We start from the raw sequence: 21174 nt of genomic DNA, 5'->3' as shown, positions 1-21174 counted from the left end.
AGTCCAAAAGACGTGCGGGTTAGGTGTATTGGCCATGCTAAATTCTCCCTAAGTGCACCCGAACAGGCGCCGGAATGTGGCGACTAAGGGATTTTCACAGCAACTTCATTGCAGCGTTAATGTAAGCCTATTTGTGACAATAATAAATAAACTTTAAACTTTAAAAAATGTTCCATTCCAGGCAGCATCCTGATGAATCTTCTCTGTATCCCCTCTCGTGCAATCACATACACATACCTAGATTAACATATACAGAAGTGTGTGTACCATGTATATTTATGTGCATATTTGTATGTTTGTAAGTTTACATAAGGCCTTGTACACATGGGTATGTGTGTAGAAACACAGAAACTAGGAGCAGGAGTCGGCCATTCAGCCCTTCGAGCCTGCTCCATAATGATTATGATTATCCTCTACCTCAACAACATACTCCAGCGCTCTCGGTATTGACACCGTTAGGCTCTAAAAATTCAACTATTTCCTGCTTTCATCTATTCAGTGACTTGGCCTCCACAGCTTTCTGTAAGAGAATTCCACAGTTCACCACCCTCTGAGTGAAGAAATCTTAACTATCTCAGTCCGAGGGCGGCACGGTGGCACAGTGGTTAGCACTGCTGCCTCACAGAGCCAGGGCCTGGGTTCGATTCCTGGCTTAGGTCACTGTCTGTGTGGAGTCTGCAAGTTCACCCCGTGTCTGCGTGGGTTTCCTCCGGGTGCTCCTGTTTCCTCCCACAGCTCAAAGTTGTGCAGGTTAGGTGGATTAGTCATGCTAATTTGCCCCTTAGTGTCAGGGAGACTAGCTAAGGTAAATGCATGGGGTTACAGGGACAAGGCCTGATGGGATTGTGGTCAGTGCAGACTCAATGGGCCAAATGGCCTCCTTCTGCACTGTAGGATTCTATGCGGCCTAACTGGGGTTTTATATAGCTGCAACATGATTTCCCAACTCCTGTACTCAATGCTCCAGCTGATGAAGGCAAGCATGCCTTCTTAATCACCTTGTCCACTTGTGTTGCCACTTTTAGGGAACTGTGGACCTGCACACACAGATCACTCTGTATGTTAATGTTCTTAATGGTTCTGCCATTTACAATATAATTCACACATAAATTTGATCCTTCAAAATGTATCATCCCGCATAGTTCCGGATTAAAACTCCAGCTTCCATTTCTGTGCCCAAGTCTCCAATCTATCTATTCCTGTTGCATCCTCTGACGATCCACGGCACTATCAGCAACTCCACCAATCTTCCTGTCAACCACAAACTTACTCATCAGACCAACCACATTTTCCTCCAGATCATTTATATATACAGCAAACAACAGAGATCCCAGCACTGAGCCCTGTGGAACACCACGAGCTACTGAGCTCCATTCTGAAAAACATCCTTCCACCGCTACTCTCTGTCTTCCGTAACCAAGACCTGGTGTTGTTAAAACTCTTACGGACTTTCCATAACCAAGCCAGTTCTGTATCCATCGAGCCAGCCCACCCGAATCCCATGTGATTTTACTTTTTGTACCAGTTTGCCATGTGGGACCTTGTCAAACGCCTTACTGAAGTCCATATAAACTACATCCTCAACCCTTCCCTCATCAACCTCTTCAAAAAACTCAATCAAGTTGGTGAGACATGACCTTCCTCATACGAAACCATGCTGCCTGTCACTAACTAGTCCATTTTCCACCAAATGTGTATATATCCTGTCCCTCAGTATCTTCTCCAAAACCTTCCCTACCACTGATATCAGGCTCATCGATCGATAATTTGCTGGATTACCCCACTTCCTTTCTGAAACAAGGGAACAACATTGACTATTCTCCAGTCCTCTGGAACCTCGCCTGTGGTCAAAGAGGATGTGAAGATATCTGTTAAGGCCCCAGCTATTTCTTCCCTTGCCTCCCGCAGTAACCTGGGATAGATCCCATCTGGTCACGGGCACTTGTCTACCTGAATGCAATTTAGGATACTCAACATTTCCTCCTTCGATATACTGACATTCTCTAGAGCATTCACACACCTATCCCTGACCTCAACATCCATCATGTCCTTCTCCTTGGTGAATACCATTACAGCGTACTCATTAAGGATCTCACCTGCTTCCCGTGGCTCCATGCACAACTTCCCTCCATTGTCTTTAAGTGGGCCTACACTTTCTCTTGCAACCCTCTTGCCCCTGGTATACGCATAAAAAGCCTTGGGATTCTCCTTGACCCTGTTTGTGAAAGACATTTCATGGCCTCTTTCAGCCCTCCTAGTTCCATGTTTAAGTTCCTTCCTATTTTCACTGTACTCAAGGGCTTTGTCAGTTTTTAGATGCCTCGACCTATCATATCAGTGCCTCTGGTACCCCAGTCACTGTCTGACACTCAAAAAAGACCCATTTATTCCGACTCTCTGTTTCTTTTCTGCTAACCAATTCTCAATCTGTGCCAGTTTGTTACCCCCCCCCTCCCCAATCCCATGTGTTTTAATTCTGCATAATTGAGCTCTTATATGGGACTTTATCAAAAAGCTTTCTGAAAATCCAATGCAACAGATCCACTGGTTCTTCCTTGTGTATTGTTACGACACGGAGGTGATGTCTCCCTCTGCGTGATTTTGGAACCCCCTCGCCTCGTAATCTTAAGTGTGCATTAGTGTGAGATAGTAGAAAGCTATTGGTTTTGGTAAATTAAAGCAGAATCTGTCCCTCTCTATCAGGAACAATTAACAGGTCTGTAATTTTTAGAACTGGTGACAACCTAATTAAAACAATTAACAAACTGAATAAACTCCCCAATAGAATGCTGTTCCAATTACAAGACCCACTCAGGAATAATGAAATGAATCATTCCTGAATATAGTCACACTCAAATAACACAATACCAGGCGTCTGTTGGAAGTATGAACTTTCTTCTGATGCTTTGGTCTGAAATACTTTGAGTTGGTTTCTCTTTCTATTTAGATGGTGATTTGATGAAGCTACATGTTAAAACTGCAGTCTTTCTTATCAGAGCCTCGCCGACCCTTTTTTCCTCAAGAGGTTGCAAGTATATTCTGTCATCTCCCCTTGTCCGGGTTTAAATACCTGGAATTACCTCACAATATTCCTGCAATTTGAGTGGCTTGAGGCTGTCAACAACACTCAAATTTGAATTCAATTGGTTCTGTGTCTTTGAATACTTGCTTTAAACTCATTGGTCCAATTCAAAAGCCTGTTTTGCTCTGCTGGGACTCTGGCTGCTGTTTTGGACACAAATGTTGCAAAGTTGGCTTCTGCAGCCTGCTTTCTGCAGTTTAAAATCCCAAGCACAGAGACACATGCTTTTCACAAAGACAGTGCAATATGACTTATTTTGGTTTTCTTCGCATTTCTTTTCAATATTTACATTTGTCAAACACTACAGTTTTAACCTTATATATGCAACTTCAAAACAGTATTAAACTGCTGATGTCCTCAAATGTCTCCAGTAGGTTTGTCAAACATGATTTCCCTTTCATAAAGCCATGTACACTTTGACTAATCCGACTGATATTTTCCAAGTGCTCTGCTATCACATTCTTTATAATAGACTCCAGCATTTTTCCGACTACTGATTTTAGGCTGTAATTCACTACATTCTTCCCTCTTACTTCTCTAATAAGTGGCATTACATTTTCCACTCTCCAAACTGCTGGGACTGTATCCAAAGCATTTTAAAGGATGAAAATAATGCATCCATTATTTTTATTGCCACTTCCTTTCGTGCCCTGTGGTGTAGATTATTGGGACTTAGGAATTTCTCCAGCACTATATTTTTAGTAATAATAATTTTCTTCAGTTCCTCTTTCTCACTAAACCCTTGGTTCCTCAGCATTTCTGGAGAGTTATTTCTGTCTTCCTCGCTGAAGACAGAACTAATGTAGCATTTAATTACTCTCCATTATAATTTTTCCTGTGTCAGGCTATAAGGGACCTATATTTGTCTTGACTAATGTTTTTTCTTTTTAGAACATAGAACAGCACAGGGACAGGCCCTTCGGCCCACCATGTTGTCATGAACATGACGTCAAATTAAACTAATCCCTTCCGCCTGCCCTTGGTCCATATCCCTCCATTCCTTGCATATTCATGTACTTCTGTAAAAGCCACTTAAACACCCCTATTGTATCTGCCGACACCACCAGCAGACACCTGCCACTCTGTGTGTAAAAAACTTGCCCCTCACATCTCCTTCGAACTTTCCCCCACTCACCTTAAGTGCGTGCCCCCGAGAATTAGACATTTCACCTGTGGGAAAAAGATTCTGACTGTCAACCCTATCTATGCCTCTCATCATTTTATAGACTTCTATCAGGTCTTTCTTCAGCCTCTGCTGCTCCAGAGAAAACAACCCTCGTTTGTCCAGCCTCTCCTTATAGCTCATACCCTCCAATCCAGGCAGTATCCTGGATAACCTCTTCTGTACCCTCCCCAAAGCCTCCACATCCTTCCTGTAATGTGGTTCCTGTAATGTAATTGAATGGAATACACTGTGTGGGTGTGGCCTAGCCACAGTTTTATGAAGCTGCAACATGACATCCTGACTCTTGTACTCAATTACTTGAGTACAAGAGTGCTCAGCCCCATACAACCCCTCGCTATCTCTGTAACCTTTTCCAGCCCTACATCCCTCCCTATCGCTGAAACCTCCTCCAGTCCTGACAACTCTCCAGCCTTCTTTACCATCCTATCTACTTGTGCACATATTATAGAAGCTTTTACAGTCCGCTTTTATGTCAATGCAAACTTAATCTCATTCTTTATTTTCCCCTCTTAATCAATCTCTTTGTCCTCCTTTGCTGAATTCTAAACTGTACCCAAACTTCAGGCTTGCTACTTTTTCTAGTAACTTCATTTGATTTCATTTTGGATCTAATATTATCCAGCATTTCTTTTGTTAGCCATGGTTTCCTTGTTGTGTTTCTGTGCCAGAAAGGAATGTACAACTTTTTTATTATTCATTCATGGGACATGGGCGTCGCTGGCTGGCCAGCATTTATTGCTCATCCCCACTTGCCCGAGGGCAGTTGAGAGTCCACCACATTGCTGTGGCTTTGGAGTCACATGTAGGCCAGACCGGGTAAGGATGAAAGATTTCCTTCCCTAAAGGACATTAGTGAATCAGATGGGTTTTTCCAACAATCGACCATGGTTTCATGGTCATCATTAGATTCTTAATTCCAAATATTTTTATTGAATTCAAATTCCACCATCTACCATGGCGAGATTCAAACCTGGGTCCCCAGAATATTAGCTGACTTTCTGGATTAATAGTTTAGCGATAATACCATTAGGCCATAACCTCCCCAATGTTTGCTGTGCGTACATTTTTGTTCCTTAAATATTAGCCATTGCCTATTCACTGTCATGCCTTTTAATGAAGTTCCCAATCTAGCTGATACAAGACCTCATCCCTTCATTGTTTCCTATGTTTAGATTTAGGACCCTTGTTTCCGATCAGACTTACTCACATTCCATCCTAATGAAACATTTTACTTTGTTGTGGTCACGGTTCCCTAAACACAAGAAGATTATTAATTAACCAATTTTCATTGAATGTCACCAAATCTAGGATCCAGGTCTTCCTCAGGAAGTTCCACTACTTACTAATCATAGAAATCATCATAGAAACCCTACAGTACAGAAAGAGGCCATTCGGCCCATCGAGTCTGCACCGACCACAATCCCACCCAGGCCCTACCCCCATATCCCTACATATTTTACCCGCTAATCCCTCTAATCCACGCATCCCAGGAAACTAAGGGGCAATTTTAGCATGGCCAATCAACCTAACCCATACATCTTTGGACTGTGGGAGGGAACCGGAGCACCCAGAGGAAACCCACGCAGACATGAGGAGAATGTGCAAACTCCACACAGACAGTGACCCAAGCCGGGAATCGAACCCAGGTCCCTGGAGCTGTGAAGCAGCAGTGCTAACCACTGTGCTACCGTGCTGCCCACGGTACTACTTCTGGATCATGTCAACATCTGGATCAAGTGTGGTCTAACACTTAGAAGACACAGTACTCCAAGTGTGGTCTAACTGAGGGATACGGAGACCAGAACTGTACACAGTACTCCTGGTGTGGTCTACCCCAGAGGATAGGGAGACCAGAACTGCGCACAGTGCTCAGAGTGTGGTCTAATCCGGGGATATGGGGACTAAAACTGTGCACCGTGCTCCGAGTGTGGTCTAACTGTGGGATTATGGAGAGCGGAACTGTGCACAGTGCTCCGAGTGCAGTCTAACTGAGGGATATGGAGACTGGAAGAGTACAGTTCTCCAAGTGTGGTCTAAGTAAGGGATTATGGAGACAGGAACTGTGCACAGTGCTCCAAGTGTGGTTTACCAGAGGCATATGGAGATCAGAACCATGCACAGTGCTCCAAGTGTGATCAAACAAAGGACATAGAGACCGATACTGCTCCAAGAATGGTCCAAGCGAGGGATATGGAGAACAGAATTGTGCGCAGTGTTCCAAGTTTGGTCAAACTGAAGGAAAGGGGGACCAGAATTGTGCACAGTGCTCCAAGTCTGATCAAACCGAGGGATATGGAGACCAGAATTGTGTACAGTGCTCCAAGTCTGATCGAACCGAGGGATATGGAGACCAGAACTGTGTACAGTGCTCCAAGTATGGTCTAACCGAGGCATACAAGGACCAGAACTGTGTACAGTGAACAAAGAATAAAGAAAATTACAGCACAGGAACAGGCCCTTCAGCCCTCCAAGCCTGCACCGACCATGCTGCCCGACTGAACTAAAACCCCCTACGCTTCCAGGGACCATATCCCTCTATTCCCATCCTATTCATGTACTTGTCAAGACGCCCCTTAAAAGTCACTACCGTATCCGCTTCCACTACCTCCCCCAGCAACAAGTTTCAGGCACCCACTACACTCTGTGTAAAAAATCTGCCTTGTACATCTCCTTTAAATCTTGCCCCTCGCACCTTAAACCCATGTCCCCTAGTAATTGATTCTTCCACCCTGGGAAAAAGCTTCTGACTATCCACTCTGTCCATGCCTCTCATAATCTTGTAGACTTCTATCAGGTCGCCCCTCAACCTCCATCGCTCCAGTGAGAACAAACCAAGTTTCTCCAACCTCTCCTCATAGCTAATGCCTTTCATACCAGGCAACATCCTGGTAAATCTTTTCTGTACCCTCTCCAAAGCCTCCACATCTTTCTGGTAGTGTGACAATCAGAATTGAACACTATATTCCAAGTGCGGCCTAACTAAGGTTCTATAAAGCTGCAACATGACTTGCCAATCTTTAAACTCAAAACCCTGGCTGATGAAGGCAAGCATGCCGTATGCCTTCTTGACTACCTTCTCCACCTGCATTGCCACTTTCAGTGATCTGTGTACCTGTACACCCAGATCCCTTTGCCTATCAATACTCTTAAGTGTTGGCCATTTACTGTATATTTCATATCTGTATTAGACCTTCCAAAATGCATTACCTCACATTTGTCTGGATTAAACTCCATCCGCTATCCTTCCGCCTAAGTCTCCAACTGATCTATATCCTGCTGTATATGACAGTCGTGGGAAGTTGTGCGTGGAGTCTGAAGAGATAGGAGAGGCACTAAATGAATATTTTTCGTCGGTATTTACACTGGAGAGGGACAGTGTTGTCGAGGGGAGTACTGAGATGCAGGCTGTTGGACTGGATGGGATTGATGTTCATAAGGAGGAGGTGTTAGCAATTCTGGAAAGGGTAAAAATAGATAAGTCCCCTGGGCCAGATGGGATTTATCCTAGGATTCTCTGGGAGGCTAGAGAGGAGATTGCAGAGCCTTTGGCTTTGATCTTTGTGTCGTTATTGTCTCCAGGAACAGTGCCAGAAGACTGGAGGATAGCAAATGTTGTCCCCTTGTTCAAGAAGGGGAGTAGGGACAACCCTGGTAATTATAGACCGGTGAGCCTTACTTCTGTTGTGGGCAAAGTATCGGAAAGGATTATAAGAGATAGGATTTATAATCACCTAGAAAGAAATAATTTGATTAGGGATAGTCAGCACGGTTTTGTGAAGGGTAGGTCGTGCCTCACAAACCTTATTGAGTTCTTTGAGAAGGTGACCAAAGAGGTGGATGAGGGTAAAGCGGTTGATGTGGTGTATATGGATTTCAGCAAAGCGTTTGATAAGGTTTCCCATGGTAAGCTTTTGCAGAAAATATGGACACATGGGATTGAGGGTGATTGAGTGGTTTGGATCAGGAATTGGCTAGCTGTAAGAAAACAGAGGGTGGTGGTTGATGGGAAATATTCATCCTGGAGTTCAGTTACTAGTGGTGTACCGCAAGGATCTGTTGTGGGGCCACTGCTGTTTGTCATTTTTATTAATGACCTGGATGAGGGCGTGGAAGGATGGATTAGTAAATTTGCGGATGACACTAAAGTCGGTGGAGTTGTAGACAGTGCGGAGGGAAGTGGCAGGTTACAGAGGGACATAGATAAGCTGCAGAGCTGGGCTGAGAGGTGGCAAATGGAGTTTAATGCGGAAAAGTGTGAGGTGATTCACTTTGGAAGGAGTAACAGGAATACAGAGTACTGGGCTAATGGTAAGATACTTGGTAGTGTGGATGAACAGAGGGATCTGGGTGTCCATGGGCATAGATCCCTGAAAGTTGGCACCCAGGTTGATAGGGTTGTTAAGAAGTTGTACGGTGTGTTAGCTTTTATTGGGAGAGGGATTGAGTTTCGGAGCCAGGAGGTCATGCTGCAACTGTACAAAACTCTGGTGCGGCCGCATTTGGAATATTGCGTACAGTTCTGGTCGCCGCATTATAGGAAAGATGTGGAAGTGTTGGAAAGGGTGCAGAGGAGATTTACCAGGATGTTGCCTGGTATGGTGGGAAAATCGTATGAGTAAAGGCTGAGGGGCTTAAGGTTGTTTTCGTTAGAGAGAAGAAGGTTAAGAGGTGACTTAATAGAGGCACACAAGATGGTAAGAGGATTAGATAGGGTGGATAGTGAGAGCCTTTTTCCTCGGATGGTGATGGCTAGCACGAGGACATAGCTTTAAATTGAGGGGTGAGAGATATAGGACAGATGTTAGAGGTAGGTTCTTTACTCAGAGAGTAGTAAGGGATGTTGGATTTATGTCACATTATCAGTAACCCCCACAGCTTGCCTCCTGGACTTGCAGGCTATCCTGTCTGGAGACAATACACATCTCTTTAACCTGTGCTTAATGCTCCCCTCACCCACATTAAGATCTGGTTGGCTGTAGGGATTTGCATTCCAATCAGTATTCTGTAATTTGATTTCTGTGTCTGTGCACTGTTTGAGAGCACATTTCCACTCCATCTGACGAACATAGAACATAGAACATTACAGCGCAGAACAGGCCCTTCGGCCCACGATGTTGCACCGACCAGTTAAAAAAAACTGTGACCCTCCAACCTAAACCAATTTCTTTTCGTCCATGAACCTATCTACGGATCTCTTAAACGCCCCCAAACTAGGCGCATTTACAACTGATGCTGGCAGGGCATTCCAATCCCTCACCACCCTCTGGGTAAAGAACCTACCCCTGACATCGGTTCTATAACTACCCCCCCTCAATTTAAAGCCATGCCCCCTCGTGCTGGATTTCTCCATCAGAGGAAAAAGGCTATCACTATCCACCCTATCTAAACCTCTAGTCATCTTATATGTTTCAATAAGATCCCCTCTTAGCCGCCGCCTTTCCAGCGAAAACAATCCCAAATCCCTCAGCCTCTCCTCATAGGATCTCCCCTCCATACCAGGCAACATCCTGGTAAACCTCCTCTGCACCCTCTCCAAAGCCTCCACATCCTTCCTGTAATGTGGGGACCAGAACTGCACACAGTACTCCAAGTGCGGCCGCACCAGAGTTGTGTACAGTTGCAACATAACGCTACGACTCCTAAATTCAATCCCCCTACCAATAAACGCCAAGACACCATATGCCTTCTTAACAACCTTATCTACTTGATTCCCAACTTTCAGGGATCTATGCACACATACACCTAGATCCCTCTGCTCCTCCACACTATTCAAAGTCCTCCCGTTAGCCCTATACTCAACACATCTGTTATTCCTACCAAAGTGAATTACCTCACACTTCTCCGCATTAAACTCCATCCGCCACCTCTCGGCCCAACTTTGCAACCTGTCTAAGTCTTCCTGCAAACTACGACACCCTTCCTCACTGTCTACCACACCACCGACTTTGGTGTCATCAGCAAATTTGCTAATCCACCCAACTATACCCTCATCCAGATCATTAATAAATATTACAAACAGCAGTGGCCCCAAAACAGATCCCTGAGGTACACCACTTGTAACCGCACTCCATGATGAATATTTACTATCAACCACCACCCTCTGTTTCCTATCCGCTAGCCAATTCCTGATCCAATTTCCTAGATCACCCCCAATCCCATACATCTGCATTTTCTGCAGAAGCCTACCATGGTGAACCTTATCAAACGCCTTACTAAAATCCATATATACCACGTCCACTGCCTTGCCCCCATCCACCTCCTTGGTCACTTTCTCAAAAAACTCAATAAGGTTAGTAAGGCACGACCTACCTGCCACAAAACCATGCTGACTATCACCTATCAATTCATTACTCTCCAAATAACTATAAATCCTATCCCTTATAATTTTTTCCAACATCTTGCCGACAACAGAAGTGAGACTCACCGGTCTATAATTCCCGGGGAAGTCTCTGTTCCCCTTCTTAAACAATGGGACAACATTCGCTAACCTCCAATCTTCTGGTACTATACCAGAGGCCAACGACGACCTGAAGATCAGAGCCAGAGGCTCTGCAATCACTTCTCTTGCCTCCCAGAGAATCCTTGGATAAATCCCATCCGGACCAGGGGATTTATCTATTTTCAGACCCTCCAGAATATCCTGCACATCCTCCTTATCAACTGTAATACTGTCTATTCTACTCCCCTGCAACCCAGTGTCCTCCTCAGCTATATTCATGTCCCCTTGCGTGAACACCGAAGAGAAATATTGGTTCAATGCTTCACCAATCTCCTCCGGTTCCACACATAACTTCCCTCTGCCATCTATAACTGGCCCTAAACTTGCCCTAACCAACCTTCTGTTCTTGACATACCTATAGAACGCCTTAGGATTCTCTTTAACCCTATCCGCCAAAGTCTTCTCATGTCCCCTTTTAGCCCTTCTAAGCTCGCTCTTCAACTCCCTCTTAGCCAATCTAAAGCTTTCTAGTGCACTACCCGAGTGCTCACGTCTCATCCGAACATAAGCCTCCTTTTTCTTTTTAACCAACAAAGAAACTTTTTTGGTGCACCACGGTTCCCTAGCCCTACCAATTCCTCCTTGCCTGACAGGGACATACCTATCACAGACTCGCAGTAGCTGCTCCTTGAAAAAACTCCACATGTCGGACGTTCCCAGTCCCTGTAATCTCCTAGTCCAACCTATGTTTCCTAATTCTCTCCTAATAGCCTCATAATTACCCTTCCCCCAGCTAAAACCACTGGCCCGAGGTTCATGCCTATCCCTTTCCATCACTAAGGTGAACGTAACCGAATTGTGGTCACTATCACCAAAATGCACACCAACTTCCAAGTCTAGCACCTGGTCTGGCTCATTTCCCAGCACCAGATCCAATATAGCCTCACCTCTAGTTGGCCTGTCTACATACTGAGTCAAAAAACCTTCCTGCACGCTTTGAACAAAAACTGACCCCTCTAACGAGCTAGAGCTATAACAATTCCAGTCAATATTAGTCAAGTTAAAATCCCCCATAACAATTGCCCTATTACTTTCACTCCTAAGCAGGATTGACTCCGCAATCCTTTCCTCAACCTCTCTAGAACTTTTAGGAGGTCTATAAAAGACTCCCAACAGGGTGACCTCTCCTCTCCTATTTCTAATCTCCGCCCATACTACCTCAACAGATAAGTCCTCATCAAACCTCCTCTCTGACACTGTGATACAATCTCTGACCAATAATGCTACCCCTCCCCCTCTTCTACCTCCGAACAGTGCTCCGAAAGCTAATGGTATTTGCTACTAAAGAAACCTGTTGGACTTTAACCTGGTGTTGTTAAAACTCTGACTGTGTTCATCCCAGTCCAACGCCGGCATCTCCACATCATGACCTCCCCTGTAGCCAATCTAGATATAATGATTTCTCTCAAGGCCCCAGCAATTTCCTCCCTTGCCTCTCTCAGTATTCTGGGGTGTATCCCATCAGGCCCTGGCGACTTGTCTACCTTAATGTTTCTCAAGAACCTTTTTGATCTCAATATGACTCAAGCTATCTACACACCCTTTCCCAGACTCATCATCCACCAAGTCCTTCTCTTTGGTAAATACTGACGCAAAGTACTCATTTAATACCTCGCCCATTTCCTCTGGCTCCACACATAGATTCCCTCCCTTGTCCTTGAGTGGGCCAACCCTCTCCCTGGCTACCCTCTTGCTCTTTATATATGTATAAAAAGTCTTGGGATTTTCCTTAATCCTGCTGGCCAATGCTTTTTCATGACCCCTTTTAGCCCTCTTTACTCATTGCTTAAGTTTCTTTCTACTTTCCTTGTATTCCACACTTGCTTCGTGTGTTCCCGGCCTCCTAGCTTTGACAAATGCTTCCTTTTTCTCTTTGACTAGGCTCACAATATCTCTCGTTATCCAAGGTTCCCAAAACTTGCCATACTTATCCTTCATCCTTACAGGAATGTGCCGGTCCTGAATCCCTATCAACTTACACTTGAAAGCCTCCCACATGCCAGATGTTGATTTGCCCTCAAACATCTTCCCCCAATCTACATTCTTCAGTTCCTGCCTAATATTGTTGCAATTAGCCTTCCCCCAATTTAGCATCTTAACTTGAGGACTACACTTATCTTTATCCAACAGTACCTTAAAGCTTACTGAATTGTGGTCACTGTACCCGAATTGCTCCCCTACTGAAACATCGACCACCTGGCTGGGCTCATTCCCCTATACCAGGTCCAGTATGGCCCCTTCCCTAGTTGGACTATCTACATACTGTTTCAAGAAGCCCTCCTGGATGCTCCTTACAAAACTCTGCCCCATCCACACCCCTAGCGCTAAGTGAGTCCCAGTCAATAAAGGGAAAGTTAAAATCACCCACCACAACAACCCTGTTACCTTTACACCTTGCCAGAATCTGCCTACATATCTGTTCCTCTATCTCCCGCTGGCACTTGGGTGGCCTATAGTCAACCCCCAACATTGTGACTACACCTTTCCTATTCCTGAGCTCTACACATATTGCCTCGCTGTCTGAACCCTCCGAGGTGTCCTCCCGGAGTACAGCTGTGATATTCTCCTTAACCAGTAGTGCAACTCCCCCACACTTTTATATTCCCCTCTATCCCGCCCGAAACATCTGTATCCTGGAAAGTTAAGCTGCCAATCCTGTCCTTCCCTTAACCAAGTCTCTGTAATACAACATCATCGTTCCAAGTACTAATCCAAGCTCTAAGTTCATCTGCCTTACCTGTTACACTTCTCGCATTGAACCATAGAATCCCTACAGTGCAGAAAGAGGCCATTCGGCCCATCGAGTCTGCACCAACAACAATCCCACCCAGGCCCTATCCCCATATCCCTACATACTTACCTGCTAATCCCTCTAACCCTCATATTTACGCGCTAATCCCTCTAATCTACGCATCCCGGGACACGAAGGGGCAATTTAGCATGGCCAATCAACCTAACCCGCACATCTTTGGACTGTGGGAGGAAACCAGAGCACCCGGAGGAAACCCATGCAGACACGGGTAGAATGTGCAAACTCCGCACAGACAGTGACCTCAGCCAGGAATCGAACCCAGGTCCCTGGAGCTGTGAAGCAGCAGTGCTAACCACTGTGCACTTCAGTCCACCAGACCCTCTTTGATTAGCAACTACACCCTGCCTGCTCTTTCTCTGAGTCTTACTGGCCCTACTCTCTGGTTCCCCTGCAGCTCATTCATCTGAACTCCAGCGAAAACAATCCTAACCTAGTCAATCTCTCCTCATACATCAGTTCGCCATCCCCGGAATCAGCCTGGTAAACCTTCGCTGCACTCCCTCGAGAGCAAGAACATCCTTCCTCAGAAAAATAGACCAAAACTGCATACAATATACTAAGTAAAAAATTCTAAGTGTGGCCTCACCAAGGCCCTGTATAATTGCAACAACATATCCCTGGTCCTGTACTCAAACCTCTCACAATGAAGGCCAACATGCCATCTGCCTTCTTTGCCGCCTGCTGCACCTGCATGCTTACCTTTAGTGACTGGTGCACAAGGACACCCAGGTCCCGCTGCACGCTCCCCTCTCCCAATTAACAGCCATTCAGTGAGTAACCTGCCTTCTTGTTTTTGTTTCCAAAGCGAATGACCTCACATTTATCCAAATTATACTGCATCTGCCATTGATTTGCCCACTCACCAAACCTGTCCCGATCATGCCATCCCATTCCCCTCCCCCATCTGCTCTTGTCCAACCTCCCTGTGAACTTTCACCTCCACAAATCTCTTCAATTTCATAGAGTCATAGAATCCTACAGTGCAGGAGGAGACCATTCGGCCCATCGCATCTGCACCGACTAGAATCCCACCCAGGTCCTATCCTCATAACCCCATGCATTTACCCTAGCTAGCCTCCCTGACACTAAGGGGCAATTTAGCATGTCCAAGCCACCTAACCCACACATCTTTGGCCTGTGGGAGGAAACTGGAGCAGATATGGGGAGAATGTGCAAACTCCACACAGACAGTGACCCAAGCCGTGATTCGAACCCTGGCGCAGTGCTAACCACTGTGTCACCATGCCGGCCTTTGAAAGTTCCTATTTAATCATCTTCTCCTGATTTACTTGCTCGAACACTTGCCGATTTTTAACAGATCAATTCAGTCTCGCCCAGAACCTTCTCTGTTCAAAGGAGCCCAATCTCAGTTTCTGCAGTGTCTCCGTGGTATCTGCACTCTCTCCCGCTCTGGATTGATCCCTGGGATGGATGTTGTGGGAATGACATTTTCACACTGAACTTACACCAGCTTTTTGATGGCACTCGGCGTGTACGTGTCTCCAGAAAGCTGTTGGATGCGGGACACCAGCGTCTCGTTCCTCTTGGACCTCTCATACTCCTCAAAATTAAACTCCTTCTTGATAATGTGGGAAAACTGCATCACGGCAAACTGTGCAGAATGGTCCGGAGGTGAGCCACAGAGTGGAGACAGAGAAGACAGGTGTCAGCTGGAATAACAGATAAACTTCCTGCCAACTCCCACCAGCATTCCCATGGGAAACAACCAACAAAACCAGTTTCCAAAAACACCCCAATCCATGTAATGTATGAGCGCAAACTCCCCACACAGAGCAAACATTCACCAAACCCTCATCACCCCCCTCCCTATCTGTGTAACCTCCTCCAGCCCAAAGACCCTCCATATCTCTGTAACCTCCTCCAGCCGAAAAACACTCCTTATTTCTGCCACCTCCTCCAGCCCAATGGCTCTCCCTATCTGTGTAACCTCCTCCAGCCCAACGGCTCTCCCTATCTCTGTACCCTCCTCCAACCCAACGGCCCTCCATATCTCTGAAACCTCCTCCAGCCCAACAACCCTCTCTATCTCTGTAACCTCCTCCAGCCCAATGGCTCTCCCTATCTGTGTAACATCCTGAAGCCCAGCAACCCTCCCTATCTCTGAAACCTCCTCCAGCCCAACAACCCTCGCTATCTCTGTAACGTCCTCAAGCTCCTACACTCTTCCCTATCTCTGTAACCTCCTCCAGCCCGAAGGCCCTCCCGATCTCTTAACCCTCCTCCAGCCCAACAACTCTCCCCATCTCTGAAACCTCCTCCAGTACAGACAACCCTACCTAGCTCTAAACTCTCCTCCAGCCCAGACAACCCAGCCTAGCTCTGTAACCTCCTCCAGGCCAACAACCCTCCCATCCCTGCAACCTCCACCAGCCCATACAGCCCCTCCCTATCTCAGTAACCTCCTACAGCCCTTGCAATCCTTCCTATCTCTGAAACTTCCTCCAGCCCAACAACTCTCCCTAACTCTGTAAACTCCTCCAACACCTACAAACTTCCCTATCGCTCTAACCTCCTCCAGTCTCTGCATCCCTCCCTATCCCTGTAACCTCCTCCAAAACTGCAACCCTCGTTAACTCTGTAACCTCCTTCAACTCCAAGAACCCGACATATCTCTGTAACCTCCTCCATCCCCTACACCCTTCTCTGTCTCTGTAACCTCCTCCATCCCCTACACCCTTCTCTATCTCTGTAACCTCCTCCATCCCCTACACCCTTCTCTATCTCTGTAACCTCCTCCATCCCCTACACCCTTCTCTATCTCTGTAACCTCCTCCATCCCCTACACCCTTCTCTATCTCTGTAACCTCCTCCATCCCCTACACCCTTCTCTATCTCTGTAACCTCCTCCATCCCCTACACCCTTCTCTATCTCTGTAACCTCCTCCAGCCTCTGCACCCTTCTCTATCTCTGTAACCTCCTCCATCCCCTACACCCTTCTCTATCTCTGTAACCTCCTCCATCCCCTACACCCTTCTCTATCTCTGTAACCTCCTCCATCCCCTACACCCTTCTCTATCTCTGTAACCTCCTCCATCCCTACACCCTTCTCTATCTCTGTAACCTCCTCCATCCCCTACACCCTTCTCTATCTCTGTAACCTCCTCCATCCCCTACACCCTTCTCTATCTCTGTAACCTCCTCCATCCCCTACACCCTTCTCTATCTCTGTAACCTCCTCCAGCCTCTGCACCCCTCCCTATCCCTGTAACCCCCTCCAACACCGACAACCTTCGCTATATCTGAAACCTCCTCAAGCCCAACAACTGGGTGACTGTTAGAAGGGGTAAGAAGCAGCCAGTGCAGCGATCCCCTGTGGCCGTTCCTCTGTATAACAAGTATACCGTTTTGGATACTGTTGGGGGGGGGACTTACCAGGGGTAAGCCATGGGGTACAGGTCTCTGGCACAGAGTCTGTCCCTGATTCTCAGAAGGGAAAGGGGGGGAGGAGTAGAGCATTAGTCATTGGGGACTCCATAGTTAGGGGAACAGATAGGAGATTCTGTGGGAACGAGAGGGACTCACGGTTGGTGTGTTGCCTCCCAGGTGCCGGGGTGCATGATGTCTCGGATCGTGTTTTCAGGTTCCTTAAGGGGGAGGGGGACCAGCCCCAAGTCGTAGTTCACATCGGCACCAAAGACATAGGTAGGAAAAGGGATGGGGATGTAAGGCAGAAATTCAGGGAGTTAGGGTGGAAGCTTAGGGCTAGAACAAACAGAGTTGTTATCTCTGGTTTGTTACCCGTGCCACGTGATAGTGAGGAGAGGAATAGGGAGAGACAGCAGTTGAACACGTGGCTACAGGGATGGTGCAGGAGGGAGGGATTCAGATACCTGGACAATTGGGGCTCATTCTGGGGTGGGTGGGACCTCTACAAACGGGATGGACTTCACCTGAACCAGAGGGGTACCAATATCCTGGGAGGGAAATTTGCTCATGCTCTTCGGGAGGGTTTAAACTAATTCAGCAGGGGGATGGGAACCTGAATTGTAGCTCCAGTGTACAGGAGGATGTGAGTGGTGAGGTCATGAATAAGGTTTCAAGGTCGCAGGAGTGTACCGGCAGGCAGGAAGGTGGTTTGAAGTGTGTCTACTTCAACGCCAGAAGCATCCGGAATAAGGTGAGTGAACTTGCAGCATGGGTTGGTACCTGGGACTTCGATGTTGTGGCCATTTTGGAGACATGGATAGAGCAGGGACAGGAATGGTTGTTGCAGGTTCCAGGGTTTAGATGTTTCAGTAAGTGCAGGGAAGGTGGTAAAAGAGGGGGAGGTGTGGCATTGTTAGTCAAGGACAGTATTACGGTGGCAGAAAGGACGTTTGATGAGGACTCGTTTACTGAGGTAGTTTGGACTGAGGTTAGAAACAGGAAAGGAGAGGTCACCCTGTTGGGAGTTTTGTATAGGCCTCCGAAAACTTCCAGAGATGTAGAGGAAAGGATTACAAAGTTGATTCTGGATAGGAGCGAAAGTAACAGGGTAGTTGTTATGGGGGACTTTAACTTTACAAATATTGACTGGAAAAGCTATAGTTCGAGTACTTTAGAGGGGTCAGTTTTTGTCCAATGTGTGCAGGAAGGCTTTCTGACACAGTATGTAGATAGACCAACAAGAGGCGAGGCCACATTGGATTTGGTACTGGGTAACGAACCAGGCCAGGTGTTAGATTTGGAGGTAGGTGAGCACTTTGGTGATAGTGACCACAATTAGGTTATGTTTACTTTAGCGATGGAAAGGGATAGGTATATACCACAGGGCAAGAGTTATAGCTGGGGGAAAGGAAATTATGATGCGATTAGGCGAGATTTAGGATGCATAGGATGGGGAAGGAAACTGCAGGGGATGGGCACAATTGAAATGTGGAGCTTGTTCAAGGAACAAGGAACTTGGTGAGACCACATTTGGAATATTGTGTGCAGTTTAGGTCACCTCACTATAAGAAGGATGTGGAAGCGCTGGAAAGAGTGCAGAGAAGATTTACCAGGATGCTGCCTGGTTTGGAGGGTAGGTCTTATGAGGAAAGGTTGAGGGAGCTAGGGCTGTTCTCTCTGGAGCAGAGGAGGCTGAGGGGAGACTTAATAGAGGTTTATAAAATGATGAAGGGGATAGATAGAGTGAACGTTCAGAGACTATTTCCTTGGGTGGATGGAGCTATTACAAGGGGGCATAACTATAGGGTTCATGGTGGGAGATATCGGAAGGATATCAGAGGTAGGTTCTTTATGCAGAGAGTGGTTGGGGTGTGGAATGGACTGCCTGCAGTGATAGTGGAGTCAGACACTTTAGGAACATTTAAGCGGTTATTGGATAGGCACATGGAGCACACCAGGATGATAGGGAGTGAGATAGCTTGATCTTGGTTTCAGATAAAGCTCGGCACAACATCGTGGGCCGAAGGGCCTGTTCTGTGCTGTACTGTTCTATGTTTCAATGGGTCGTGTAACGAGTCACTGTGGGTGGAGCTCAGAAACAGGAAGGGTGCAGTCACTATGTTGGGGGTATACTACAGGCCCCCCAACAGCCCGAGGGAAGTGGAAGAACGGATGTGTCAGGAGATAATGGATAGGTGCAGGAAAAATAGGGTTGTTGTTGTGGGAGACTTCAATTTCCCTGGTATGGACTGGAAATCGCGTAGGGCTGGGAATCTGAATGGGGAGGAATTTGTAAAATGCGTACAGGAAGGTTCTTTGGAACAATATGTAGATAGCCCGACTAGAGAGGGGGCTATACTGGACCTGGTACTGGGGAATGAGCCCGGTCAGGTCTTCAAAGTTTCGGTAGGGGAACATGTGGCAAATAGTGACCACAATTCTGTTAGCTTTAGGATAGTGATGGAAAAGGATGAGTGGTGTCCCAAGGATAAGGTGTTGGATTGGGGCAAGGCTAACTTTAGTGGGATTAGGCAGGATTTGGCAGCTGTTGATTGGGAGAGGCTGTTTGAGGGTAAATCCACATCTGGCTTGTGGGAGTCTTTTAAGGAACAGTTGTTCGGGCTGCAGGATAGGCATTGCCTGTAAAAAAGAAGGATAGGAAGGGTAGGATTCGAGAACCGTGGATAACTAGGGAAATTGAGCGATTGGTTAAAGAAAAGAGTGGCGTATGGTAGGTCCAGGCAGCTAAAAACGGAGGGAGCTCTGGAGGAATACAAAGAAAGTAGGAAAGAACTCAAACGGGGAATTAGAAGGGCAAAAAGGGGTCACGAAATGTCCTTGGCAGACAGGATTACGGAGAATCCCAAGGCATTTTATTCATACATTGGGAACAAAAGGGTTGTCAGGGGAAAAATCGAACCTCTCAGGGACAAAAGTGGGGAATTATGCTGAGAGCCCAAAGAAGTAGGGGAGATCCTAAATGAATACTTTGCGTCGGTATTCACAAAGGAGAGGGATGTGTTGACTGGGAGTGTCTCGGAGGGGAGTGTTGACCCATTAGAGAAAATCTCCATTACAAGGGAGGAAGTGTTAGGTTTTTTAGGGAATAGAAAGACTGACAAATCCCCAGGGCCTGATGGAATCTATCCAAGGCTGCTCAGGGAGACGAGAGGTGAAATCGCTGGGCCTCTGATGCAAATCGTTGTCTCGTCACTGGACACAGGTGAGGTCCCAGAGGATTGGAGGATAGCTAATGTGGTCCCGTTATTTAAGAAGGGTAGGAAGGATAACCCGGGAAATTATACGCCGGTTAGGTTGACGTCTGTGGTAGGGAAGTTGTTGGAGAGGATTCTTAGAGATAGGATGTATGCGCATTTAGAAAGGAATAAACTCATTAACGATAGTCAGCATGGTTTTGTGAGAGGGAGGTCATGCCTCACTAACTGGTGAAGTTTTTTGAAGAAGTGACGAGAATGGTTGATGAGGGAAGAGCCATGGATGTCGTCTATATGGGCTTTAGTAAAGCGTTTGACAAAGTCCCTCATGGTAGGTTGGTGCAAAAGGTTGGATCTCATGGGATAAAGGGGGAGGTGGCGAGATGGGTGGAGAACTGGCTTGGTCACAGAGACAGAGGGTGGTAGTGGAAGGGTCTTTTTCCGGCTGGATGCCTGTGACTAGTGGTGTTCCGCAGGGCTCTGTATTGGGACCTCTGCTGTTCGTGATTTATATAAACAATCTGGAAGAAGGTGTAACTGGGGTGATCAGTAAGTTTGCGGACGACACGAAAATGGCTGGACTTGCAGATAGTGAGGAACACTGTCAGAGGCTACAGAAGTATGTAGATTGGCTGGAAATTTGGGCAAAGAAATGGCAGATGGAGTTCAATCGAGATAAATGCGAAGTGATGCATTTTGGTAGAACTAACGTACGGGGGAGCTATACGATAAATGGCAGAACCATAAAGGGTGTAGATACGCAGAGGGACCTGGGTGTGCAAGTCCACAGATCCTTGAAGGTGACGTCACAGGTGGAGAAGGTAGTGAATAAGGCATATGGCATGCTTGCCTTTATAGGACGGGGCATAGAGTATAAAAGTTGGGGTCTGATGTTGCGGTTGTATAGAACGTTGGTTCAGCCGCATTTGGAATACTGGGCCCAGTTCTGGTCGCCACACTACCAGAAGGACGTGGAGGCTTTAGAGAGAGTG

The 21174-nt window shown here is 46.5% G+C and overlaps 1 protein-coding gene across 4 annotated transcripts in view; it reads right to left on the bottom strand.

The window, feature by feature from the left end:
* LOC144485644 (integrin alpha-M-like) overlaps positions 1-15188 on the bottom strand; it is a 462789-nt gene extending 447601 nt beyond the window's left edge. The window contains exon 1 of one of the 4 annotated variants that reach the window (XM_078203742.1): positions 15046-15188. In XM_078203742.1, the coding sequence (XP_078059868.1) occupies positions 15046-15182 (137 nt within the window). In that variant the 5' untranslated portion in view covers positions 15183-15188. Of the gene's footprint in view, positions 1-4217; positions 4354-15045 lie in introns of those variants that run through there. The other 3 variants (XM_078203744.1, XM_078203743.1, XM_078203745.1) reach the window with 3 other exon arrangements.
* Positions 15189-21174: the final 5986 nt, after the last annotated feature.

The sequence above is a fragment of the Mustelus asterias genome, unplaced genomic scaffold (genome assembly GCF_964213995.1).
Source record: "Mustelus asterias unplaced genomic scaffold, sMusAst1.hap1.1 HAP1_SCAFFOLD_207, whole genome shotgun sequence".
Taxonomy (NCBI): Eukaryota; Metazoa; Chordata; class Chondrichthyes; order Carcharhiniformes; family Triakidae; genus Mustelus; species Mustelus asterias.
This window is presented reverse-complemented; position numbering and strand designations above follow the sequence as displayed.